At 37.1% G+C, this 26,515-nt stretch overlaps 1 protein-coding gene across 1 annotated transcript; it reads right to left on the bottom strand.

The window, feature by feature from the left end:
• Positions 1 to 2,985: 2,985 nt before the first annotated feature.
• On the bottom strand, positions 2,986 to 25,331 carry LOC131806320 (nitric oxide synthase-like; the record flags this gene model as incomplete). Its single annotated transcript, XM_059130293.1, has 3 exons — positions 2,986 to 3,919; positions 10,082 to 10,148; positions 25,207 to 25,331. Coding segments are annotated over 3 exons (300 nt in total), but the record flags the coding sequence as incomplete, so codon positions are not given.
• Between the last annotated feature and the right edge of the window lie 1,184 nt (positions 25,332 to 26,515).

The following is a 26,515-nucleotide window of genomic DNA, read 5'->3' as shown; positions in this document are numbered from 1 at the left end:
ATCACAGAAAAAATATAAAAAATTTAAATTTTTTAATTCAAATGTTCTAATATGTTTAAGTGTATGTACACCTTCAACGAAGAATGTTTGCTTAACACACCCCGATCCGCCACCCTGTCGGGCATTCAGTCACTACGAGAAGAACATCATTGTGAGTGTTTTTTTTTTTTTTTTGCTTTGTGTTAAAAGTATTTACATAAATTTTATAAACATACAAAGCATAAATTAATGACAATTTCTTGGTTGGTTGGTCGGTTGCTTGGCCAAATATCGGAATTTTAAAGAGCCAAACAAAACAAATCAAACAAACTAGAATAATGAGAAAAACAAACTCAGAACATCATTCATTTTTATAGCTACGAAATGCTTAGACTTGGTGTGAGAATATTTGAGATTTTCTCATGTTTTTGTTTGTTGTTTGTCTTTCACATCATAGAACACACACTCAATTTAGCACTGCATTTAATCCGATTACAAACATTGGTCAGTGTCGGACATGGCCTTTAGATGGTTCGTTGGGAACTTTTGGTATTGTAGGTAAAACAATAAGCAATTATTCTGAAAGAAGTTTGTTTTGAATTTATTTGCAATTCATTGTCCGAAAAAAATATTGCACATAAATATTAGAAATTCTCAAAAAATATTATTCTCTGAATAATTCACTTCCGCCAAAAGAGTTTAAATAATAGCCAAAACCTTACGAAGTGTGGCCACTTTTCTTCGATAGACGACCTTGAGATGTTCTATTGAAAGTCTCCTATCGCCAACAAGAAACCTCAAGGTCTGCTATCGCCAACAGGAGACCTCAAGGTCTCCTATCGCCAATAGGAGACCTCAAGGTCTCCTATCGCCAACAGGAGACCTCAAGATCTCCTATCGCCAACAGGAGACCTCAAGTTTTTCTATCGCCAACAGGAGACCTCAAGGTCTTCTATAGCCAATAGGAGACCTCAAGGTCTTCTATAGCCAGTAGGGGACCTCAAAGTTTTCTGGCCCTGGTGTCTTTTTAGGTCTATATGGGACCTTGAGGTTTTCTGCGGACCATGGGATACTTTGAGATATTGTATTCTTCTAAGTTCTATAAAGGACCATCAGGTCTTCTATAGTCCATATGAGCTCTTGTGTTGTTCTATAGTCCAAAGAAGACCTTGAGGTCTTCTATTGAACATAGAAGACCTTGAGGTCTCTAAGCTCTATAGAAAACCTTAAGGTCTTCTAGGCTGCCTAGAACGTCTTGCATTCTTCTAATTTTCAAAGAAGATTTTGAGGTATTCTAGGCTCTATACAAGAACTTGAGGTCCTCTTAGTTCTATAGAAAACCTTAATGTTTGATTTAAAGCTCCATGAGCGAACCTAAAGTTTTTGAGATATTTTAAGGTCGATGGAAGAACCTTGAGTTCTTTGAAACACCGAAGAAGTCCTCAAAGTCTTCTAAGCCCCGTTGAAGACCTTGAGGTCTTCTAAGTTCCTCTACGTTCCATAGAAGACCTTGACGTCTGTAAACTCCATAGGAGAGCCTAAAGACCTTGAAGTCTTTTAAGATCTTTGAAACACCAAAAAAGTCCTCAAAGTCTCCTAAGCCTCATTAAAGACCTTAAGGTCTTCTAAATGCAAAAGATAACCTTAAGATATTCTAAGCTGCCTAGAACACCTGGAATTATTGTAACTTTCAAAGAAGACCTTGAGGTCTTCTAAGTTTCATAGAAGTATTCTAAGTTCCATAGAAGACCTTGAGATCTTCTAAGCTCCAGGGAAAACCTTAAAGTTCTCTAAGTCCCATATAACACCTTGAGGTCTTCTGGGCTCTATGGAAGACCTTGAGGTCGTCTAAGTTCTATAGATGACCTTGCGTTCCTCTACGTTTAATAGAAGACCTTGTTGTCTTTAAAGCTCCATGGGAGAACCTAAAGACCTTGAGGTCTTTTAAATACCAAAGAAGACCTCAAAGTCTTATAAGCCCAATTAAAGACCTTGAGGTCTTTTAAGTCCCATAGAAGACCTTGTGGCCTTCTTAGCTCCCTTTAGGTTTTCTAAGCTCTATAGAAGACTTTGAAGTCCTGGTCCATAGAAGAACTTGAGTTACACTACGTTCCTGTAGACCTTGGGGTCTTCTAATCACCAAAGAAGACCTGGAGGTTTTCTAAGCTCCATAGAAGACCATAGACGACCTTGAGGTCTCCTAATCTTTATAGAAGACTTGAGGTCTTCTACTTCCCCATAGAAGACAATGAGGTCTCAAAATCTTTATAGAAGACTTGAGGTCTTCTATTTCCCCATAGAAGACCATGAGCGCTTCTATTCCCCCATAGAAGACCATGATCGCTTCTATTCCCCCATAGAAGACCATGAGCGCTTCTATTCCCCCATAGAAGACCATGAGCGCTTCTATTTCCCCATAGAAGACCATGAGCGCTTCTATTTCCCCATAGAAGACCACCAGCGCTTCTATTCCCCCATAGAAGACCATGAGCGCTTCTATTCCCCCATAGAAGACCTTGAGCGCTTCTATTCCCCCATAGAAGACCATGAGCGCTTCTATTCCCCCATAGAAGACCATGAGCGCTTCTATTCCCCCATAGAAGACCTTGAGCTCTTCTATTCCCCCATAGAAGACCTTGAGCTCTTCTATTCCCCCATAGAAGACCTTGAGCTCTTCTATTCCCCCATAGAAGACCTTGAGCTCTTCTATTCCCCCATAGAAGACCTTGAGCTCTTCTATTCCCCCATAGAAGACCTTGAGCTCTTCTATTCCCCCATAGAAGACCTTGAGCTCTTCTATTCCCCCATAGAAGACCATGAGCTCTTCTATTCCCCCATAGAAGACCATGAGCTCTTCTATTCCCCCATAGAAGACCGTGTGCTCTTCTATTCCCCCATAGAAGACCATGAGCTCTTCTATTCCCCCATAGAAGACCATGAGCTCTTCTATACTACACTTGAAATAAATAAAATATTTTTTTTTTTTTTTATTTTTATTATCAGAATTCGTTTATTTAAAGATATTTTGATTTACATTTTGAATTTGTGAATATTTTGCATGGATATGAGAGTATTCTGCTCCTTCGTGTTTTCTTATGTGGGAAAAATTGGGAAATAACACTTATCAAAGTAGAATAAAATATGGATTTAATAATTTTTCTTTTAAATTAGACTAGATAAATATTTTAATTTTTAATTTAAATTCAATCGAAAAAACTACACAACAAGATATTCCAAAAATTGAAATGTAACAGATTATTTATTCAATGATTTTCAATCATTTTTCATTGATATTTTTCTTTGTAATTTTTGAGATGATTTAAAATAAGTTTTCAGTGAGTACTTTTTTTGAAATTGTATTTGTTGGTGTATTTTTCTGATTTTTCTTTTTTTTTGCTGAAATCGTTTCAAGGTTTCGTTAAAGTTTCTTTGTATTTAGGTGATATTTTTTTGTTGTAACATTCGTAGTATTAAAAATAGAAGAACTTTGTTTTCGTTTATCTTGAGTTAGTACACTGAGGAAGAAATGTAATTTTAACTATTTGATATTTTTCCTTCGTCCTTTTTTTTTATTTTTTTTTATTTTTTTGTCCTTAAATTATACACATACATACATTGATATATCGAAAAAAATTTTGTCTTTTTGAAAGTTTTGTAAATTGCTTTTAATAAAATTTGTGTGTTTGTCTTCCGTTGTGGTTTCCACTTTTCGTGATTCTTTTGTAAAGAACCGCGTGGTTTTTTTGTGCAACTGCAATACATCTTCAGATCTTGAACTCTACATTTCCATTGATTTCGTTACTTTGCCAAAGCCTTTTGGCTGGCCGGCAACTTAAGGTTGCGAGGCCATCCTTATACGTGCCGTGGCCCTTGATTTGGTGTGTATTTCGGCCGTCCTTAAGGTAATACCGAATATATCCTCGTGGTAGCGATTTTCATCCTGCGAGGTAGAGAGGAAGGAAAATAGAGAAGAGAATGAGAATTAATTATTTTACAATGAAATAAAAATAAACAAGTAAAACCAGTAAAGAAAGTCTTAAAGTCGGGCGGTGCCGACTTTATGATACCCTACACCACTTTGCTAATTTAGTAGAGCCCCGCATAACAATTAAAAGTTTTTATGGGAGAATTCAATCATACACGCTATGATTATAATTATAATTTAAAGTTCAAATATGCCGAAGCTTTTGTATCTTTTAAATTCGGACTTGTATTATCCATTTAGTGCACAATTAATTTGAAATCGGATAAAGATATATAAGGGAGCTATATTCAAATCTGAATCGATCTCGATAAAGTTTAGCAAAGATATTTCTGAGCTGTATTTCATATAATTTCCTGAATATCGTTGTTACGGAGTGCAAATCGGATGAACGATATATATGGGAGTTATAGCTATATCTGAACCGATCCTCACCAAATTTCACATAATAGCTTCTACACTCAATTCGGTCGTAAGTGCCAATTTTCATCCCATTTGGGCAAATATTAGACGTTTGGTGCACAATTAATTTGAAATTGGATAAAGATATATATGGGAGCTATATCCAAATCCGAACCGATCTCGATAAAATTCGGCAAAGATATATCTGAGCTGTATTTGATATATTTCCCCAAATATTGTTGTTACAGAGTGCATATGACGGCTGCGGAGGACTAAAATAACAAATCGGATGAACAATATATATGGGAGCTATAGCTATATCTGAATCGATCTTCACCAAATTTGACATACTATCTTCTAGGCTCAATTCGGTCGTATGTGCCAAATTCCATCCCATTTGGACAATTATTAGACGTTTGGTGCACAAAAAAAAGTAAATCGGACGAAGTTACATATGGGAGCTATATCCAAATCCCAACCGATCTCAATAAAATTTGGCAAAGATATTTCTGAGCTGTATTTGATATATTTCCCCAAATATTGTTGTTACAGAGTGCATATTATGGCTGCGGAGGACAAAAAAAAAAAAAAAACATATCGGATGAACAATATATACGGGAGCTATAGCTATATCTAAACCGATTTCGATCAAATTTGGCATACTTATTTTCAGGCCTAATTTGGTTGTATGAGCAAAATTCCATACTATTCGGGCTGATATTACACGTTTGGTGCACAATAAAAGGCAAATCGGACGAAGATATATATGGGAGCTATATCTACATTTTTACCGATTATCTACAATTTCAATAGGGTTCGCCCTTGGGCCAAACAAATGATTTGTGCAAAATTTCATCTAGATCGGGTAATAAATGCGAACTGTACTTTGTTCACAAAAATACATGGACAGACGGGCGGACATGCATAAATCGACGCAGAATTTGATTCTATGCAGATCATCAAAGGGAACTGTGGGTCTATCTCGTTTCCTTTTGCCTGTTACAAACAAATGCACAAAGACATAATACCCTGACCATGGAAACATTAGAACCAATTATGACCCACAAATACCAATTTTTAGAAAATACCGAATACCGGGAGGTTCCGCTATACAAAAACGTGGACCTATAAATACGAAGTTTCGCCACACGAACTAGGACCCATTATGACCTACAAATACCAATTTTTGGACAAATCCATGAACAAATGTGGCAAAAATCATCAAAATACCGAATATCGGGAGGTAGCGTTATATGGGGGGCTATATCAAGGCGAGGAGCTATACATACAATGTTTCGCCACACGAACTAGGACCCATTTTAACCTACAAATTCCAATTTTCGGACAAATCCGTGAGAAAATGTGGCAGAAATCATCAAAATACCGAATATCGGAAGGTACCGTTATATGGGGACTATACCAAAACGTGGACTGATATATCTCATTTTCAATACCAACCATTCTAGACACAATACAAATTATTCTGCTAAATTTTGACGCTCTACGTCAAATAATGTGGCCAGTATCGTAATTTCAACAGACAGACAGTCAGGCGGACAGACAGACGGACATAGTTAAATCGACTTAGAATTTTATGCTGATTATGAATATATATACATTATGGGGTCTACGACCAATATTTAGGGATGTTACAAACGGAATGACAACGTTAGTATACCCTCTTTTCCGAGGTGGAGGGTATAAAAAAATAAAAACTTGTCCTTGTTTTATATCTATCCCTAAATTGAACACTTAAAGTGGAAAGAAAAAAAAATTGGCTATCTGAGAAGAAGCCGGATTCCAAAAAATTCTCCTTGAAGCGAAAATAAAATCTTAAACATTTTCTTCCCCTTCCCTGAAATCTCTATCCATTTGTAGATTTTAGGTGTATCCTTTCCGAACCCATGACCTATTCATTGTTGTACTTACAACCCAAGTGCATTGTAAGTGCCGTTACCGAATTTCATTCGAAGAAGTCTTATAAAATATTTATAAAATTGTGTGTGTGTGTGTGTGTGTGTGTATGTTTTTTCTTGCTCCTCTCAACCATGAAGCAAAGCGAAATTTTTATTTAACCTCATACATTTATCATTCTCTTAACCACAAATGCGCTGACTGGTTGGTTTGGTTCGGTTTGTTGAAAGTAAATATGCCGTACACGCATCTCTCTACATGCTACTGCACAAAAGTGTGTCGTTACATAGATACTCGTACAAATATCCTTTGCTAGGAATAGCTTTGCAATTGGCAAGGTTGCCATATTTGAAGTTTTTCCAACGAAAATCTTTGAAAGTTGAAATTGGAGCAGTTAAATATTCCAAATTATATTTCAGAATATGAAACTGTCCAACAAAGAGAGAGAGAGAGGGAGATTTATCCTTTTCGCTATCGAGAGTATAAATCATTTTAAAAATTTAAAACGGGTACTCAACTTGGACCCAACATATATCTTCGGATCATAGATAGGAACATAGTCGAGTTCAAATCCAACAATGTTTTTGCATTGGGTTACTTCTCCAAAAAATGCAAAGCAAAAGAATATCCAAGTAATGAGAACCGACGGCATAGAGTGGGTGTGCGAGTTCGACTAAAAAACTGAAGATTGTGAGTTCGATACTCAGCCTGTTTGGAATATTTTTTAAGATTGAAATCTGAAATATCAAATAACAACGAAACATAGAAATATTAAAAATCAGGAGGTACCGTTGTTAAACTAAGAATCCAAAATATGAAAATACAGTTGATTTTGTTGGAAATCCGGAAGTTGTTGGAATGGCAACCACATACTCTCTGCCTTAGCAGCAACTCAAAAATAATGATAACTTTAAGCGAGACATACGATACGACCAAAAGTTTCAGACCTTTTTCTATTTGAGCGAAATTCGTTTTAGGACATTTAGAGTCGATTAAGCGGTGCCCAAGCTTTCTTCATACTTTTTTAATGAAACTTCTATAGCCAAAAGGAGACCACAAGGTCTACAATATACAAGACCTCAAGGTCTTCTATACATCAAGGTCGTCTGTAGACAATAGGAGACCTCAAGATCTACTATAGACAATAGGAGAGCTGGAGGTCTTCTATAGCCAATAGGAGACCTCAAGGTCTTCTATAGACAATAGGAGATGTCAAAGTCTTCTATATCCTATAGGAGACCTCAAAGTCCTCTATATATATGAGACCTCAAAGTCTAGGAGACCCCAAAGTCTAGGAGACCTCGAAGTCTTCTATAGGCGATAGGAGACCTCGAAGTCTTCTATAGGCGATAGGAGACTTCAAGGTCTTCTATAGCCCATAGGAGACCTCAAAGTCTAGGAGACCTCAAATTCTAGGAGATCTCGAAGTCTTCTATAGGCGATAGGAGACCTCAAGGTCTTCTATAGACAATAGTCTTCTATTGTCTCAAAGTCTTCTATAGCCTATAGGAGACCTCAAAGTCTAGGAGACCTTAAATTCTAGGAGACCTCGAAGTCTTCTATAGGCGATAGGAGACTTCAAGGTCTTCTATAGCCCATAGGAGACCTCAAAGTCTAGGAGACCTCAAATTCTAGGAGATCTCGAAGTCTTCTATAGGCGATAGGAGACCTCAAGGTCTTCTATAGACAATAGTCTTCTATTGTCTCAAAGTCTTCTATAGCCTATAGGAGACCTCAAAGTCTAGGAGACCTTAAATTCTAGGAGACCTCGAAGTATTATATAGGCTATAGGAGACCTCAAAGCCTTCTATAGACAATAAGAGATTCTCTAGGATATATAAGACCTCAAGATCATTTCTAAACAATAGCAGACCTCTAGGTCTTTTATAGACAATTGGAGCCATCAGTCCTATAGGATGCAGAAGACCTCAAGCTCTTCTACAGAAAATAGGGGGCTAATGATCTTCTGTAGACAATAAGAGGCCTTAAAGTTTTCTATAGAAAATTTGGAGATCTAAAGGAGAAGTATGCTCTATAGACAATATGAGAACTCAATGTATCCTATAAGCGACAGGAGACCTCAAGACCTCCTAAAGACAGCAGAAGAATTCCAGGTTAAATTCGGTAGATAGAAGGGCTGTCGGAATTCTCAATCATAATCAAACTTAGATCGCGTTCGGATACCTGTGTCTTGCGGTCTATCTCAAATGGTCTCAGCACAGGGTGAATACAATGCGTCTACCAATGCCACCACAAAAAGTGAGAACCAATTCGCTTGCACGTTATTAAGACGCGGTCGACTCCTTGTTTAGGAGCGAAGCCTTTCTATGGGTCAGGCACCCAATTGATAATGCAACTCCACATTCGAGCAACACACTCTGCCTGCGATTTGGTTTCCAAAAATAAATAATAATAGTAAACAGTTCGGATATTGGCAATATAGGCCCACAATTTTTGGTTTCTTCCGCACAAAAATTAACATTTAAAAAAATGATTTACCTCATAAATAGATATAACCGATTTTGTTCAAACTTTGCAAATCCTAATTATATTTGTGCTGTGGAAGAACATATGATCTGGTGTGTTTATGACATACAGAGGACCTATCGTTCTGGTACTCCCCACAAAGGGTCGAAATGTTGAATAAACATAACGCCCAATGAAATAAGCATCTGATTCTTTTCAAATTTCACACATCTTAATACTTTAAAACACACACAAGGTTACATTATGATTATTCAAAATGTTGAGCATATATGGAGGAGACACCGAAGGATGGGATCAATATTATACATTTTTCATCTGATTTGGGATATATAAACCTTCACTTTATTTGAGACTTGTTCTTATATTTTCCACTTCATCTACTACTGCTAAAAATATTTGATGTGCAAAATTAAAAGATAATCAGACATATATAACCAATTTTTCGGAATAATTGTTGATCATAATTTTAACCTTTTGTGCGGAAGGTGTGAGAAGAAATGAGCCGATATTCCGAAATTCTATATTCACATCTGATATCTAGTTGATAGAAATATTTAGATTTACAAAGTTTGAATAGAATCACTGACTTGTTTCGCAAGTTATGAATGAAATAAGTAGTTAAAACTATGACCCTTTGTGGGGAAGGTACCAGAAGAGTACCTCATTTTCATTTTCAGAAAGTACCTCATTTTCAAAAAAGAACTTGCTTTGGTAAAAATATTGGGATATGTATATCTTAAAGAGAATCGGGAACGTATTACGCATATAATGAGAGATATGAGTATTTAAAATGTTGTCCCGTTTTGGAGGAGATACCAGAGCAGAGGTCCGACATATTCCATATTCACACCTGATCTTGTGTTGATAGAATATTGATACGATATTTTTACATTTTTCTCTTAATTTATCTTTTTATCTATGTTGGTAGCTGTAGAACTCATGGAGTTTGTGGACTAAATAACAATCCCCCAAAAAAAATATCCTCAAACGACACACATCTCTACTCCTATCGCTTGCTCACATAATTTTCACTTCATTTTGTAAATGTATGATTTCATTGTGAAAATAAAGTGCGAACAGTCCTCCTCCATTTTATCATAGAGTCTACTACATTACAAATAAATGTATGTACCCAGTATGCTCCCATAACAATGTTGCATTGTATAACTATTTCTTGGTATTATGTTGTTACAATTCGCCGCTAACAATTCGCTAGACAAGCCATACACTAACAACCAAATCAAGCCACATAAGTGAGTGGTGCATCATCATCATCATGGAGATCATCAGTATCGTCATTATTAAGATTATACTTACACGTAATGTTAGTAAAAATGTCTCAACTTCCGCTTCTGTTTTTTGTTCTTTTCCGGCAATGCACTTCCTACCGTTACGAACGAATGGTGAATGAATGAATAGCAGCAACAACAGCATGGAGCCCAGTATAAAGTGTTGAAGGTAACAAAACACACCAAAGAGATTCCATATCACCAACACACACGAAGAGGATTCCACGGACGCCATACACACACGGTGTAAGGAACACATTGTTGAGTCAAAGTCATGACATGGCACACATCGCATTTGCAGCACAACACAGCAACCACCCACATGGAATATATGGAGCATCCAGCGAGACGAGAAACGCAAATAAAAGAAATGGGAGAAAAGAAATAATGGTGAGTAAAGAGAATTTTTTCAAAAACGTTAATATGTTTATAAGCAATGAAAGGAACAACTCTAAACAAACATACACCCGCACAATACTTTGTGGTGATTTATAGTAATATGCACTGGAAAAAAAATAATAAAAATCAGCGAAGATATCAAGACCTTTTGTTGATAGGAGAGACCTTCAGGACATCTGTAGAGCGAAAAAGGCTTTCAGTCCTTCTATGGCCTAAATAAGACCTACATACCTTCTATGGACCGAAGAAGATCTCTAGGTCTTCTATGGACCCATGAGGACCTCTAGGTGTGCTTTGAATCGGAGCTGACCAAAAAGCCTTCTATGAACCCGAGAAGACTTAAAGGTGTTCTATAGGCAATAGAAGAGCTCCAGGCCATCTATAGGCAATAGAACACCCCCAGGTCATCTATAGGCAATAGAATACCTCCAGGTCATCTATAGGCAATAAAATACCTCCAGGTTATATATAGACAATAGAAACCCTGCAGGTCCGCTATAGACAATAGAGACACTGCAGGTCCGCTATAGACAATAGAAGACCTCCAGGTCCTCTATAGGCAATAGAAAACCTCCAGATCCCCTATAAGCAATAGAATACCCCCAGGTCCTCCATAGGCAATAAAAGACTTCCAGGTTATCTGTAGGCAATAGTAGGCCTCCACGTCAGCTATGGACAATATAAGACCTCCAGGTCCGCTATAGACAATAGAAGACCTCCAGATCCTCCATAGACAAAAGAAGACCACCAGCTCTTCTATGGGCCGATAGAAGACCTTCAGCTCTTCTATGGACTGATAGAAGACCTTCAGCTCTTCTATGGACCGATAGAAGACCTTCAGCTCTTCTATGGACCGATAGAAGACCTTCAGCTCTTCTATGGACCGATAGAAGACCTATAGTACTTTCTTTACTTTCTTTCAGCTCTTCTATGGGCCGATGGAAGACCACCAGCTCTTCTATGGGCCGATAGAAGACCACCAGCTCTTCTATGGGCCGATAGAAGACCACCAGCTCTTCTATGGACCGAAAGAAGACCTTCAGCTCTTCTATCGACCGATAGAAGACCACCAGCTCTTCTATGGGCCAGATTAGACCTCCAATAAAAGACCTCCAGCCCTTTTATGGCAAATAGAAGACGTCCAGCTCTTCTATGGCCAATAGAAGACCTCCAGCTCTTCTATGGCCAATAGAAGACCTCCAGCTCTTCTATGGCCAATAGAAGACCACCAGTTCTTATATGGCCAATAGAAGACCTCCAGCTCTTCTATGGGCGATAGAAGACCTCCAGCTCTTCTATGGGCGATAGAAGACCTCCAGCTCTTCTATGGGCGATAGAAGACCTCCAGCTCTTCTATGGGCGATAGAAGACCTCCAGCTCTTCTATGGACCGTCCAGTCCTTCTCTGACTCTTTTTTCGGGCCTTTTTCAACGTCTTTTGTTTACGAAGGTCCTTTTAAAGCTGTTTTTCGTTTTGTTGCCCCATGTTGTCGTCTTTCCTGTGTACCTGCTTCCATTTATGAAAAGGCAAACTTACGAAGTAATCTTCTTTATTTTATAAATATTAAAAGCAAACAAGAGGCAGACAAGTGGAAAAAAATGCAAATTGTCATCAAGGTTTTTTTGTGCATTGTTCCGTTTAGTTTTTGTTCGTTTTGTTATCTTTTTTGTTTTCGTTCATATTCATCAAAAAAAATAAAAGAAAGGAAAAAATGTGATTAAGTTTTTAATCATTGTCTGTTTCTTCCAAAGACATGAGACTCTTGAGGTGAATAACAGGCATTTTTTGTTTGTGTTCTGCATTCTTAAGGTGAAGGACACTTGCAGATGTTGGAGAGAAAATGACGACTTTAGTTTTTAAGAATTAGTACCAAATTTGGACAGAAAAAATATTAAGGATATGGAAGAGCAAATCAAAAAGATGATCAAAAAAAGAGAGTAATTTGGGTGCAGGCCGTGGAAGCTTAAATTGCTTGAAAGGTCATATAAAGATATCCAACGACTGCATAGAGAAAAAAATTTCGTTTAGAAAATTTAGCTTAGCCTCAATAATATTATCTAGAGGGTGAGATAAAAACTGCAACAAATTCAAACGCAATAGTTTTTACATTCTTTTCAATTTTTTGAATGAAAGCAAAAAATGTCGGAAATAGCATCAACTTTTAGAATAAGTTTAGATTTGTTCGAATTGGTCACCTTTGACACGAATTATGGCCAAAAAAACGGCCAATGAAACCATCACACGCTGCCCGAGTGTTGCTCAGCGGTATTTTGGCCCATTCTCGGCGAAGCGCTTGCTTGAGGTGATCGACATTTTGGTATTTTTTAGTGCCAACCTTGCTTTCCCAAATACTCTAGACACAATAGTCCAAAGGATTGGTATCCGGAGATTTTGGTGGCCATTACGCTGTAAATGAAGCGAGTTTCCTCATTTTGTTACCATTCTTGGGTGGCGAGTGCTAAGTGCGATGGTACTGAGTCCTGCTGGAATGTCCAAGGTCTGCGGCCAAAATGTTTGCTGCCCAAGCCTTTAATACACCCTCCAGAATATTTTCGCGATAATATTCGCAATTTATTTTGATGCCACGATCGATAATACTAGCGGAGAAAGACCATCGGCCGTTATGGCGGCCCACACCATCACCATAGGCGCTTGAGTTCTGGTGGCCAACCGAAAATGCACATTTTCAGCTGATCTCTTTGGCAAGTAAACACGAGCGGATCATTTTGTTTGTTTAAAAACTGCTGGACAACGAATGTTTTCTCATCGGAGAAAACCAATTTTTATAGTTCACCACCTTCGGCCAAGTGAAGCAACTCTTTAGCCCTTTGGAGTCTATTTTCTTTCTGTTGCGGGGTAAGTTCTTGCACTTTTTATACCCTCCACCATACTATGGAGGGTATATTAACTTTGTCATTCCGTTTGTAACTCCTCGAAGTATATATATTTTTCATCAGAGTAAAATTCTAAGTCGATTTAGCCAGGTCCGTCTGTCTATTTGTCCCTCTGTCTGTCTGTTGTAATCACACTATCTTTCGAATGAATTGAGATAGAAGGCTAAAATTTTGCACACATGTTTATTTTTCCAGTAGGCAGGTTAAGTTCGTAAATGGACCATGTAGGTGCACGTCTTCGTATAGCCCCCATATAACGGTACCTCCCGATATTCGGTATTTTGATGATTTTAGCGACATTATTCACCGGAATTGTTTCAAATTTGGTATTTAAGATTCGTAATGGATACTACAGCCTATGACAGAAAATTGTCTGTGCAGGTCCACGTCTTCGTATAGCCTCCATATAACCGTACCTCCAAAAATTTGGTATTTTGATGATTTTAGCGTCATTATTGACCGGAATTGTTTCAAATTACGTATATAGAGTTCGTAATGGGAACTACATTCTATGACAGAAAAATGTCTATGCAGGTCCTGGTCTTCGTATAGGCCCCATATACCAGTACCTCCCTATATTCGGTATTTTGACGAGTTTAGGTGCAATACCCACCGAAATTGTTTGAGATATCGTATTTGACGTTAGTAATGGATGCTATAGCCTGTGACAGAAAATTGTCTATGCTGGTCCAGGTCTTCGCACAGCTCCGATACAACGGTACCTCCCTATATACGATATTTTGATGATTTTAGCTACATTATTCACCGTTTATTTCAAGTTTCGAATTTGAATATGGTAATGGCTATTGGCAAACAATGCCTATGTAGGTCCACGTCGTATAGACCCCAATATAACGGCTATATTCGGTATTTTTAAAATTTAACAGAATTTTTTAAGGATTTTTTTTTTTTTTTTTTTAAACTTCCAAATTCGTTTCAAATGGTGGAGGGTATTCAAAGTTCTGCCCGGCCGAACTTACAGCTTTTTAACTTGTTTAAAATTTAAATGGCTTTACCACGAGCTCATTTTTCAAAATTTGCCGAACGGAATATTGCGATATATATTTAGCTCACGAGACATTTTTGGCCACTGTGACGCGAGTTTCGATCAAGTTGCTTCTTTACCCTTTCTTGACGTCGGGCTACGCTACCAGTATTACGGTAAGGAGCGATGGTACGAGACACAAGAGATTTATTCACATTTAAATGCTGGAGTGCTCTTACGGCAGCAACTTGTGGTTTTCCAGCCAAATAAAAAGAATTCACACTATCACGCTTCAATTCCATCACGAATAACTTTTTTTCTGGAAATTTCTCACCAAAATGCTTTTGTACGCTTGTAAACAATATAAACGGACGAGTGGCTTAGAAATTAAAGCAGTTTTTTATCTCTCCCTGTATACGAATTTCGCTGTGTTAAATCTAATGACTGCATAGAGAACCAATGCCACACCTTTCCTTTAACCAATTTTCATTTAGAAAATATAACTTAGCCTTAATAACATTACCTCCTCTCTCCTTGCTTCCTTCCATTATTTTAAAACAATTTCCTTTAAAATTTTGCTTCAACACATGAATCCTCTTGAATTTTGATATTTTGCTCTTTTGATTTAAATCAAAGCTCAATTCAGATATTACCAAATATTTTCCGAAATTTTTCTTAAATCCAATTTACCTCAAAAATCCTTTCTCCCATTGACTTAATTAATTTTCTTTTCTGACCACTTAAACATTGAGTGCAACAGCAGAAGATTCCTTTTTTGCTCCTCTCCTGTCTGGGCAAAATATTTGGTAAGCCAATATTGTTATATCTTTATTTGCAATGGCTATTAATTATACTACACTCTACCAACAATAACAACAACAAAAACAACAATCATGATAACATGTTGAGCTTTTGTTCTGAGGCCTCTTTCAACGAACGATAATTTGGTAAATTTTCTCGTTTTGCCATTTTGCTAATTTGTTGATATTCCCACATCGGCAGCAGCAGTAGCATTACCAACAACTCCCCATGTTGTTGTTGTTGCTGTTGTCTGGCTGGCTTACAAATGCCAATGATTGGCCACAAAATATTTATAGTTTCGAAAAACTAATTTAATACTTATTGTGTTAAACATAAAATTAGATTCCGATAACAATGTTTAACAATATTGTGCAAATCCTCTTGTGAAATTCGATTACCACCAATCATGTTTACAGGAGGGGGAAGAGAGCGTAGGGAAGGTGCAAGGGTACTTTCGGGGTAATTGCAAAATTCAAATTTTGTATGACAAGAGAAGAGTCTATAAGTGGTCGATGAGGTTCTCTGAATAATTTCAATGCCAAAGAAAATAGCAAAAAACAGTTGGTTTGTCGATAGAGGGTGAGATGAAAAAAACTGCAACCAACTTCAGACTGCTGTCATTTCTAAGCCACTCGTCCGACAGTTGTTATAATTATTCCAATAATCGCTCATTATATTGTTTACAAGCGTACAAAAACATTTTGGTGAGATTTTTCCAGAAAAAAAGTTATTCGCGATGGAATTCAAGCGTGATGTGTGGTTCCTTTATATTTGACTGGAAAACCACAAGTGGCTATCGTTAGGGCACTCCAGTATTCAAATGTGAATGAATCTTTTGTGTCTCGTACCATCGCTCGTTGCCGTGATATTGTTAGCGTAGCCCGATGTCAAGAAGGTGGAAGTGGACAGAAGAAAACAGCAACATCAGCAGAATGCTTCTAAAAATAAAGAAGCGACTTGATCGAAACCCGCGTTACAGTGGCCGAAAAATGGCTCGTGAGCTGAACATATCGCAATATTCCATTCGACAAATATTGAAAAATGAGTTCGGCATAAAGCCATTGAAATTCCAAAAAGTGCAAGAACTTACACCGCAACAGAAAGAGTATATACTCAAAAGAGCTAAAGAGTTGCTTCGTTTGGTCGAAAGTGGTGAACTGCCGAATTTGGTTTTCTCCGATGAGAAAACATTCGTTGTTCAGCTGTTTGTAAACAAACAAAATGATCGTGTTTACTTGCCAAAGAGGTCAGCTGAAAATGGGAACCTTCGGTTGACCACCAGAACTCAAGCGCCGGCCGTGATGATGGTGTGGGCCGCCATAACCGCCGATGGTCGCTCTCCACTCGTATTAATCGACCGTAAATAAATGCCATATATTATCGCGAAAATATTCTGGAGGGTGTATAAAAGACTTGGCCACGCAAACATTTTAGCCGCAGACCATGGACATTCCAACAGGACTCAGCATGCGCCGCCAAAGAATGGTTACAAAATGAGGTTTCTCGCTTCATTTTCAGCGCACAATGGCCACCAAAATCTCCGGATACTAATCTGTTGGATTATAAAATCTACTATTTTTGTTCAGAAAGTTTTATAAAAAAACAAGGAGTCCCTGAAAAAATATTTGAACAAACATCGCTACATAGACTACAAATGATTTACAACAGATTTCATCCATTATTTTATTTAATCAAATTTTGGCTGTATCAGATTATATATAACCTTTGCAGTCTGGGTATAAGAATCCACGATTCTTAGCTATACAATCTTTGAAAAATAATAATAATAGACAGTCCTTGGTACAACGTAATATTATTATCAAACTTAGATCGAGTTCGGAGATGGGCAATATCGGTCCATACCTTCTGGTAAGTCTCCCACAAAAGGTCAATGTTTAAAAAAAAAAAAAAACAAATTAAAAAGCCGGGCCGAACTTTGAATTCCCTCCACCATTTGGAACGAATATAGAAATTTTCAAAAAAAAAAAAATAAAACCCTTTAAAAATTCTGTTAAAATTTTAAAAACCGAATATAGCAGTTATATTGGGGTGTATACGACGTGGACCTACATAGGCATTGCTTGTCATAAGTCATTACCATATTCAAATTCGAAACTTGAAATAAACGGTGAATAATGTAGCTAAGATCATCAAAATATCGTATATAGGGAGGTACCGTTATATCGGAGCTGTGCGAACACCTGGACCAGCATAGACAATATTCTATCATAGGCTGTAGCATTCATTACGAACTTCAAATACGTCATCTCAAACAATTTCGGTGGGCATTGCACCTAAACTTGTCAAAATGCCGAATATAGGGAGGTACTGATGTATGGGGCCTATACGAAGACCTGGACCTGCATAGACAATTTTCCGAAACAGACTCTAGTTCCCATTACGAACTATAAATACCGAATTTGAATTCCGGTGAATAATGACGCTAAAATCATCAAAATACCGAATATTGGGAGGTACCTTTATATGGGGGCTATACGAAGACGTGAACCTGCACAGACAGTCTTCTGTCGTAGGCTGTAGTATCCATTTCGAACTTCAAATACCAAATTTGAGACAATTCCGGTGAATAATATCGCTAAAATCATCAAAATACCGTATATCGGGAGGTACCGGTAAAGGGGGGCTATATGAAAACGTGGACCTACATGGCCCATTTACGAACTTAACCTACCTACTGGAAAAATAAACATGTGTGCAAAATTTTAGCCTTCTATCTCAATTCGTTCGAAAGATACCGTGATTACAACAGACGAACGGACAGGCAGACATACAGACAGACAATGCATTGACAATTTTCCGTCACAGGTTGCAGTACCCATTACGAACTTCAAATACGAAATTTCTGCGAATGTTTTCGCTAAAATCAAATAAAATAACGAATGTCGGGAGGTATCGTTGTATGGGGGCTGTACAAAGAAGTGGACGTGAATACACGATTTTTTTATCGTAGGCTGAAGTACCCCTACCGAAATTTAAATACGCCCTACGAGATTCGAATACGAAATAAAAAAAAATAGTTAAAAATGTCGCTGAAACCATCAAAATAAGAATATTGGAAGGTAATGTTTGTTGGGGGCCATACGAAAACCAACATGGCCTATTTACGAACTTAACCTGCATATTGGTAAAATACACATTAGTGCAACATTTTAGTTTTCTATCTCAATTCGTTTCAAAGATAGCGCCATTACAACAGGCAGACGGATAGACAGGCAGACCGACATCGCTAAATCGACTTAGAATTTTACGCTGATCCAGAATATATATATATATTCTTGGGTCTGACATGAGTATTTCGAGGAGTTGCAAACGGAATGACAAAGTTAATATACCCTCCATAGAATGGTGGAGGATATAAAAAATGGCTAAAATGTGAAAAAATATTTGAAGTCAGGATATACCCTTATATGGGGGCCATACATATTCGTGGACCGATTTGTCCCATATTTTGTACAAATAATTCTACATGTAACCCATAGGAAAACTATCTTGGAAGTATAGAGTAAAATAATTGGAAACTGACCTATTTCCAAACGGCATCTATGTTTGATACAAATATTGCGATGTACCAAATTTGGAAAAAAATCGGATACTATTTTTGATAAGCCCTGCAATCATATGACTGAAGGTTTTTAAAAATATTTCTTAAAAACAAGAATTTTTGGCTAATATGGCTTTTAACATATCTTGTAATTTTTGCTGAGAAGGTCATTGAAAAAAAAATGGTAAAATTCAAATTTTTGGCCTTGTAAGATATTTTCTTTAAACAAGTGAAAATGTAGTCAATTTGGCCGAACTTTTAATACTCTCCACAATTTGGAAGATATTGTCGAATGTAAAAAATAACTTTGAAAATTGCTGCTCTAATTAAAAAAAAATCAGGCGTTACAGTTTTATGGGGCTATATGAAAACGTGGAGCTTTACGGCCAATTGGCTTCCAGAGAAGGTGATGCCTATTGCGAGCTCCAAATATCAAGTTTAAAATAATTCTATTGAAATGTGTAGCTTAAATCATCAAAATTCCGAATATTGGACGTTATCGTTACTCGAAGACATTAATTTGTATGGGGGATTTTTTTTTCATAGAAAGTAGTACTCGCTGCGAACTCAAAATTCCGAACTTAAAACAGTTGTGGTTAAAAAGGGGCCTTAAATAAATTAAATAATTATGTAGGGTCTATATCAAAAATGTGACCCATATGCCTCATTTTCAATATCAAAAATTCCCAATGGGTACTACTTCAGTAAATTGCCTTTGCATATCCACGTCTTCGTATAGCATCCTCATAACGGCACCTCCATTTAGTTCTATATTTTAAAGATATTTTTTGAAATTTTCAACAGAATTATCTCAAATCTTTTAATGGAGTTCGTAAAGCACTACTCTCTCTAACGGACAATTGGATTTGAAGATCTAGTTTTTTTTTTTACATTCTGCAAATTTCTTCCAAATAGTGGAGGGTATTTTTTTTTTACTTGTTTTATTCTGTTACCTCCATGAAATTTGAAATTCACACTTTCAATTCTGTTTTTATCAAAATAGCCAACTGAAATAGGGAAGAATTATGTAATGTTGAGCCTACTACCTTGTGGTCAGTGAATCTTGGGAGTAAATTTCAATGTTAAATCATGTGATTTTAATCAAGAGAAAATTATATTTTTGGCTATTTTCAAATTCCAATGAAATGCCCTTTCCAAAAAAAAATATTATTATGCAGTTGGTGGCAAAAACCACTGCATTAGGTTATCATATTTCAATAAATAACATTTTGTTATATTTGAATTCAAACAAATCATATCCAATCACATGGAATTGTTCAACACAATACTGTCTAGCAATTAAATGAATAAAATAAAAAAAAAAAAAAACTTTGTTTTGTTATAATAACAATGTGCCAGACATTATTCTTGAAATTCAATAGCAATTCTCTTTGTGTTTAGGTTTTTTTTTTTTTTTTTGACTCCATATGTGGCAAGTTAACAATGTTTTGGTCAGATACAAATAATTGACAATTGAAAGGAGTGCTTGTACGGATAACTAGACAAAGGAAATATAATAATACAAGAATAAGCAAGTCGAATGATCCTTTCACACCTTTCTCCCTCTACAATAAAAAAAATTCCCGACAGGGCGAACTTTAAATACCCTCCTTCATTTGGACAAAAAAAAAAAATAAATAAAGTAAAAAGTAAAATCCATTAAAAATTCTTTAAAATCTTAAAAATACCGAAAATAGAGAGTTAATATTGGGGTCATTTTGTCATAGGCCATTACAATACTCAAATACGAAACTTGTCACAATTCCGGTGAATAATGTCGCAAAAACATCAAAATACCGAATATATGAGGAGGTACCGATATTTTTAGGGGCTACAAAAAGACCTGAATAGACAATTTTTTGGCATAGGAACTTTAAATACGAAATTTGAAAAAAAAAAATTACGGCAAATAATATTGCTAAAATCATAAAAATGCCGAATATAGGGAAGGTACCGTTATATGGGGCTATACGAAGACCTGGACCTGCATAGACAAGTTTTTGTCATAGACTGTAGTACCCTGTACTGTGATACAATTCCGGTGAATATTGTCGCTAAAATCATCATAATACCGAATGTACGGAGGTACAGTTATATGGGGACTATAGCTACACGTAGGCCTATATAGCCCATTTTCCATATCAAATGTCCTGCAGACCAAACACACATTTTATCAACCTACTTCAGTTCGTTCGGAAGCTACAGTGATTTCCACAGACGGAAGGTCATTCAATAAACATTAAATTATATGCTGACCAAGAATACTATGATGGAGGGTATAAAAAAATATATGGGTCCTTATATGTAAAAGACTGACTGAATCTTGAAATTTTGGTTGAGGGTCACTCTTGGTCCGAAGAGGTCAGTTGAGGCTGGGTTTTTAGAAATTCGTACTAAAACGGTAAGAAAAGTATTAAAAGGTACTAAATATGGTAATCTTTGTATTTTAGGAAGCAGTAGATACAGAACTCTAAAATTTGGAATTAGGGTCACTGATGAAGTCTACTACGCATACACCAAAGGATTTTGGAAATTCGCACTATAAGCGTACGAAAAGTACTAAAATGTACTACATTTGGTACCATTTTGCATCATGTGAACGGTTAGAGCTAAAAACGTGAAATTTGGAATGTGAATCCAGGTTGAGGAGTAGAGTCGATGTAAGGAGGTAGTTTTGTGTACTCATGTATACGAAAAGTACTAACCGTACTAAATTTAGTACAATTTGAATTTAGAAGAACGACTGGAGCTGGAATCTTGAAATTTGAAATTAGCATTACTGCCAGAGTGTAGGATTTGGGATATGGAGGAAGTTTTCGAAGTTTGTATATACATAAGTGGACGAAAAGTACTAAACGGTACTAAATATGGTACAATTTCGATTTGGGTGAACTTACAGAGCAGGAATGATGATTCGAACTTATGTGTACAAAATTCGTACTTATGTGTTCTAAATGTTACTAAATTTGGTACAATTTAAATTTTTTGAGAACCCATCGAGTTGGATTCCTGAAATTTGAAAATACGACTACTATTGCATTGTACGATTTCGTTATGCACGAAATTTTGGAAAGTCGTACTTATGTGTACAAAATGATACAAAATTTGTATATAATTTGGATTTGAATGAACAAGATAGGGGTGGAATCCGGAAATTTGGAATTGGGATTACTATGAGAGTTTAGGATTGACATATTTACGAATTTTTGAATATTTGATTTTGAAATATTTGATATTTGGATCCGGCATTTATTCTGATACCACGTCGATTAATTCGAGCGGAGAGCGACCATAGATTGTTATGGCGGCCCACACCATCACCATGGCCGGCACTTGAGTTCTAATTGCCAACCGAAGGTGCACATGTTCAGCTGACCTCTTTGGCAAGTAAACAGGATCATTTTGTTTGTTTGCAAACTGCTGGACAACGAATGTTTTCCCATCGGAGAAACCCATTTTCGGCCAAGCGAAGCAACTATTTAGCTCTTTTAAGTCTATTTTCTTTCCTTTGAGGTGTAAGTTCTAGCACTTTTTTGAATTTGAATGGCCGACCTCATTTTTCAATATTTGCCGAATGGAATATTGCGATATGTTCAGCTCACGAACCATATTTCGGCCACTGCGACGCGGGTTTCGATCAAGTCGCTCCTTTACTTTTCGAACCATTTATGCTGATGTTGTTGTTTTCTTCCGTCCACTTCCTTGACGTCGGGCTACGTTACCAGTATCACGGTAACGAGCGAAGGTACGAGACACAAATAATTTATTCACATTTAAATGCTGGAGTGCTCTAACGATAGCCACTTGTGGTTTTCCAGCCAAATATGAAGAAATCATCCCATCACGCTTGAATTCCATCACGAATAACTTTTTTTTTTTCTGGAAAATTCTCACCAAATGGCTATTGTACGCTTGTAAACAATATAATGAGCTGTCACAGGAATAATTTTAACAGCTGCCGGACGAGTGGCTTTGATTGAAATCTCATAATTACGAAAAATGTAATATCTATTCCATTCATAAATGAGGTAATATTTGCAAAATTACTCAGGGACAAAATATTCCTTCCATGAAATCCTATTTGGCATTATCTCTTTGTAATATAAGAGATGCATAGAATATTTCTTTAAACTACAAGACATTGTTCCGTACCCACCACCTATTTTTGCCCATAAAATGTCTTTACTCATTCGATACTAAGGTGCTTTAGTTTATTACACTTTTGAAATGAAAATGAAGTTATTGACCATTTATCTTCTCATTCTCCTACAGCATCTTGATGTCCTTTAAATTTAGTGGAGATGATGTTGAAAAATGCTTAGAATATTTCCGATAGTAAAAGTAATGGGTTTTCTCTCTTAACGGATATTTACTTTATTGTTATTTTATAACTTATCACCCATTCACACATCCAGATAATGGCATGTCCGACAAGTAATATAGAGATGGACACATTGATGGGCAGTACAGATGATATAAATCCATAAATGGTTATCAATATATTTGTGTGTGTATATTTGGAAACATTGAAGTACCGTAGTTGAAGAAGGTAGAAAATATGAAGATGGACAGATGGTTTCTCTATATACAGAAGATACGCCAAAAGTCTTTCATATGTGAAAGAGCGTAATGCGTATTCTATCTGTAGAAGAAATCCTAGCATAAACCCCTGTTAAGGGTCTCTAATTTGTACAAGTTACATGTCTTGTTACACGATACTTACCCTATTGTAGTACAAAGTATTCTACGAATGGAAGTAATGTAAATGTTCTCCAAATGGCCTTTTAAACGAATTCTAACTTGGAAGACCTCAAAAATCTCTGTAAATCCTGTAAGTTTGCAGATGGGTCCTGTCGGTTACCTATGGAAGACCATTAAACGATTTTCTGTATCCTGAAGAAATGAATGAAATCTATAAAGATTGTTCACTAAAGAAGAACTTGATCACGTCTTCAATAAAAAGAAGACCTCATAGTTGCCCTTTCTGAAAGAAGCCATTTCACAGCATATTTTTCAACAGACGCCATTTAGAGGTCTTCTATGGAGAGAGAATATCTTGTATAGGTCTTCAATAAACAAAAGTAATTTTACCGACTTTCTGCGGATATAATAACATTTCTAAGCCTGCCATATGCCTACAGATATGGGCTATTTTGGAGCTCATATGCAGCAAAAAGACTTTTGCGGAACTTTTTTTGTGTAAGAGTGTTGTAAGATCTCTTATAGAAAAATAAATTCTTTTTGCATATTTGGATGAAATCCGTTTTGAACACTTGAGACCCGTCCATCTGTGCATATGTCTGTAGGTGTCGCTGATTCTCACGCTAGCCTTCCAAAAAGGCCTAGAGTTCTTCACTAGAAGACCTGGAGGTCTTCACAAGATGACCTGGAGGTCTTCACAAGATGACCTGGAGGTCTTCCCTAGAAGTCCTGGAGGTCTTCACTAGAAAACCTGGAGGTCTTCACTAGAAGTCCTGGAGGTCTTCACTAGAAGACCTTGAGCTCCTCACTAGAAGACCTGGATGTATTCACTAGAAGACTTGGAGATCTTCACTAGAAGACCTGGAGGTCTTCACTAGAAGACCTGGTGGTCTTCACTAGTAGTCCTTGAGGTCTTCAGTAGAAGACCTGGAGGTCTTCACTAGTTGTCCTTGAGGTCTTCACTAGAAGACCTTGAGGTCTTCATTAGTAGACCTTGAGGTCTTCACCAGAAGATCTGGAGGTCTTCACCAGAAGAGCTGGAGGTCTTCACCAGAAGAGCTGGAGGTCTTCACCAGAAGAGCTGGAGGTCTTCACCAGAAGAGCTGGAGGTCTTCACCAGAAGAGCTGGAGGTCTTCACCAGAAGAGCTGGAGGTCTTCACCAGAAGAGCTGGAGGTCTTCACCAGAAGAGCTGGAGGTCTTCACCAGAAGAGCTGGAGGTCTTCACCAGAAGAGCTGGAGGTCTTCACCAGAAGAGCTGGAGGTCTTTACTAGAAGAGCTGGAGGTCTTCACCAGAAGACCTGGAGGTCTTCACTGGAAGAGCTGGAGGTCTTCACTAGAAGACCAGGAGGTTTTCACTGGAAGAGCTGGAGGTCTTCATTGGAAGACCTTGAGGTCTTCCCCTGAAGTCTTTGAGGTCTTCACTAGAAAACCTTAAAGTCTTCACTAGAAGAGGTCTATTAAAAATTTTTCCACTTGTAAATTGACAATCCGAATTTCGTACACAACAACCACAGTAGATTTTTCCACAGATCATTTGTTGTATGTACAATCATGTTATCCAATCTAATTAGAATATCAATATCCTCTCCCTTAAGTATTGCACTTTATCTTCATTACTCCCCCAAACATTTTTCATCTAAATCGCCCACCACAATTCACTCGTGTAATATCCACTGTCAGATCAAATCTTTCAGAACTATCTTCTATCATAAAAGATACTTACCGATTGACTGCGTATAGATGGATGGTTGAATGGATACAAAATTTATACGCATTTCAATCACTTTGCGGATTGGAACTTTACTTACCGTATCGTCTGATATACATGTTCAGCCATTGTGACATCGCCGCACACATAGATGTGGCCACGTTGCTCCACAATCAAATTGTACAATGAATCGAATTCCAGTTCAATCAAATCTTGGACATAAGTCTGATGACGATTGAGTGGATGGATGTTGAGGGCAGTGATGATGGTGTTGGTTGGGGATGGTTGAATGAAATGGTTGAGTTATTGGTATTATTAGAAAATTGCAGGACCACAAGGATGAATTGTAAGTAACATTGGCAGTAGCAGCATCATCGTCATCATCACAGTGGCAGTCATTAGGAACCATCCAGTAAATCAAAGATTTAAGGCGAACAGGAGATGGAGACGAAGTAACACAGCATCCAATTGATCCACACACACACATATGTAACCCAGCCAATACCAGATGATAAGATAAGATGTTGTCGGACAAACCAAATGACATTGACAACAACATCGTCGAAGATGATGATGACAAGTTGTAAATGTTCATAAGGACCAAGGATAGCCGCAACAAATTCCAATTGACCACCCAACAAATGACAAAGACCGGTGTTTTAGAGTTTTAACCAGAATTGTTGAGGGCCAAGAAGGATGATGTTGTCCGTCCATCCATGTTGTTGTTTTCAAGTAATTGTAGCATTGTTGTCGTTGTTATTGCGAACATATATTACCAGCATCCAGTAATGAAAGCAAATGCAATCGGAAATAAATAAAATGGAAGAAAAATAGAAAAAAGAAAAGGAAGAGATAGAGAAAAAACAAACCGGAAAATGTATTTATTGACCATTTCTCTATTCATTCGGATGTGTATTGAATTGAGTTGTTAATATTCTGCAGAAAAGTTCCCTGTTGCATTTGACGAGGGGTTGGAGAAGAAGAACATTTGGTAAATCTTTATTCATAAAAGAGTAGTGAATAACTGATTGACTGAGCGAGAATCAACGCCCAGACGAAACGGCTTAAGGTAGAATCTTACAATTTTTCACGAGTCTCAGTCTTGGTGCGTAGGTATGTAATAGGTTTTTAGAAAATTCGTACCAAAAGGGTACAAAAAGTACTAAAAATTGAATTCTTTGTATTGGACAAATAGAATGAGCTAGATATCTGAAAGTTGGAATGAGAGTCGGTAAGGGATTGCAAAATAGATGCGACAAAGAAATTTCGAAAATTCGAACATTAAGTGACGAAAAATTCTAAAATGGCACTGAACTTCTAAAAAGGTAGCTTTTGGTATTGTATGAGCGTATAATGCTAAAACTTTGGTATGAAAATCAATACTGGTTTGATACATGACAATGGCTTCG

The sequence above is a fragment of the Musca domestica genome, unplaced genomic scaffold (genome assembly GCF_030504385.1).
Source record: "Musca domestica strain aabys unplaced genomic scaffold, Musca_domestica.polishedcontigs.V.1.1 72, whole genome shotgun sequence".
In the NCBI taxonomy this organism is placed as follows: domain Eukaryota; kingdom Metazoa; phylum Arthropoda; class Insecta; order Diptera; family Muscidae; genus Musca; species Musca domestica.
The sequence above is the reverse complement of the archived record's forward strand: the minus strand, read 5'-3'. Positions and strand labels throughout refer to the sequence as shown.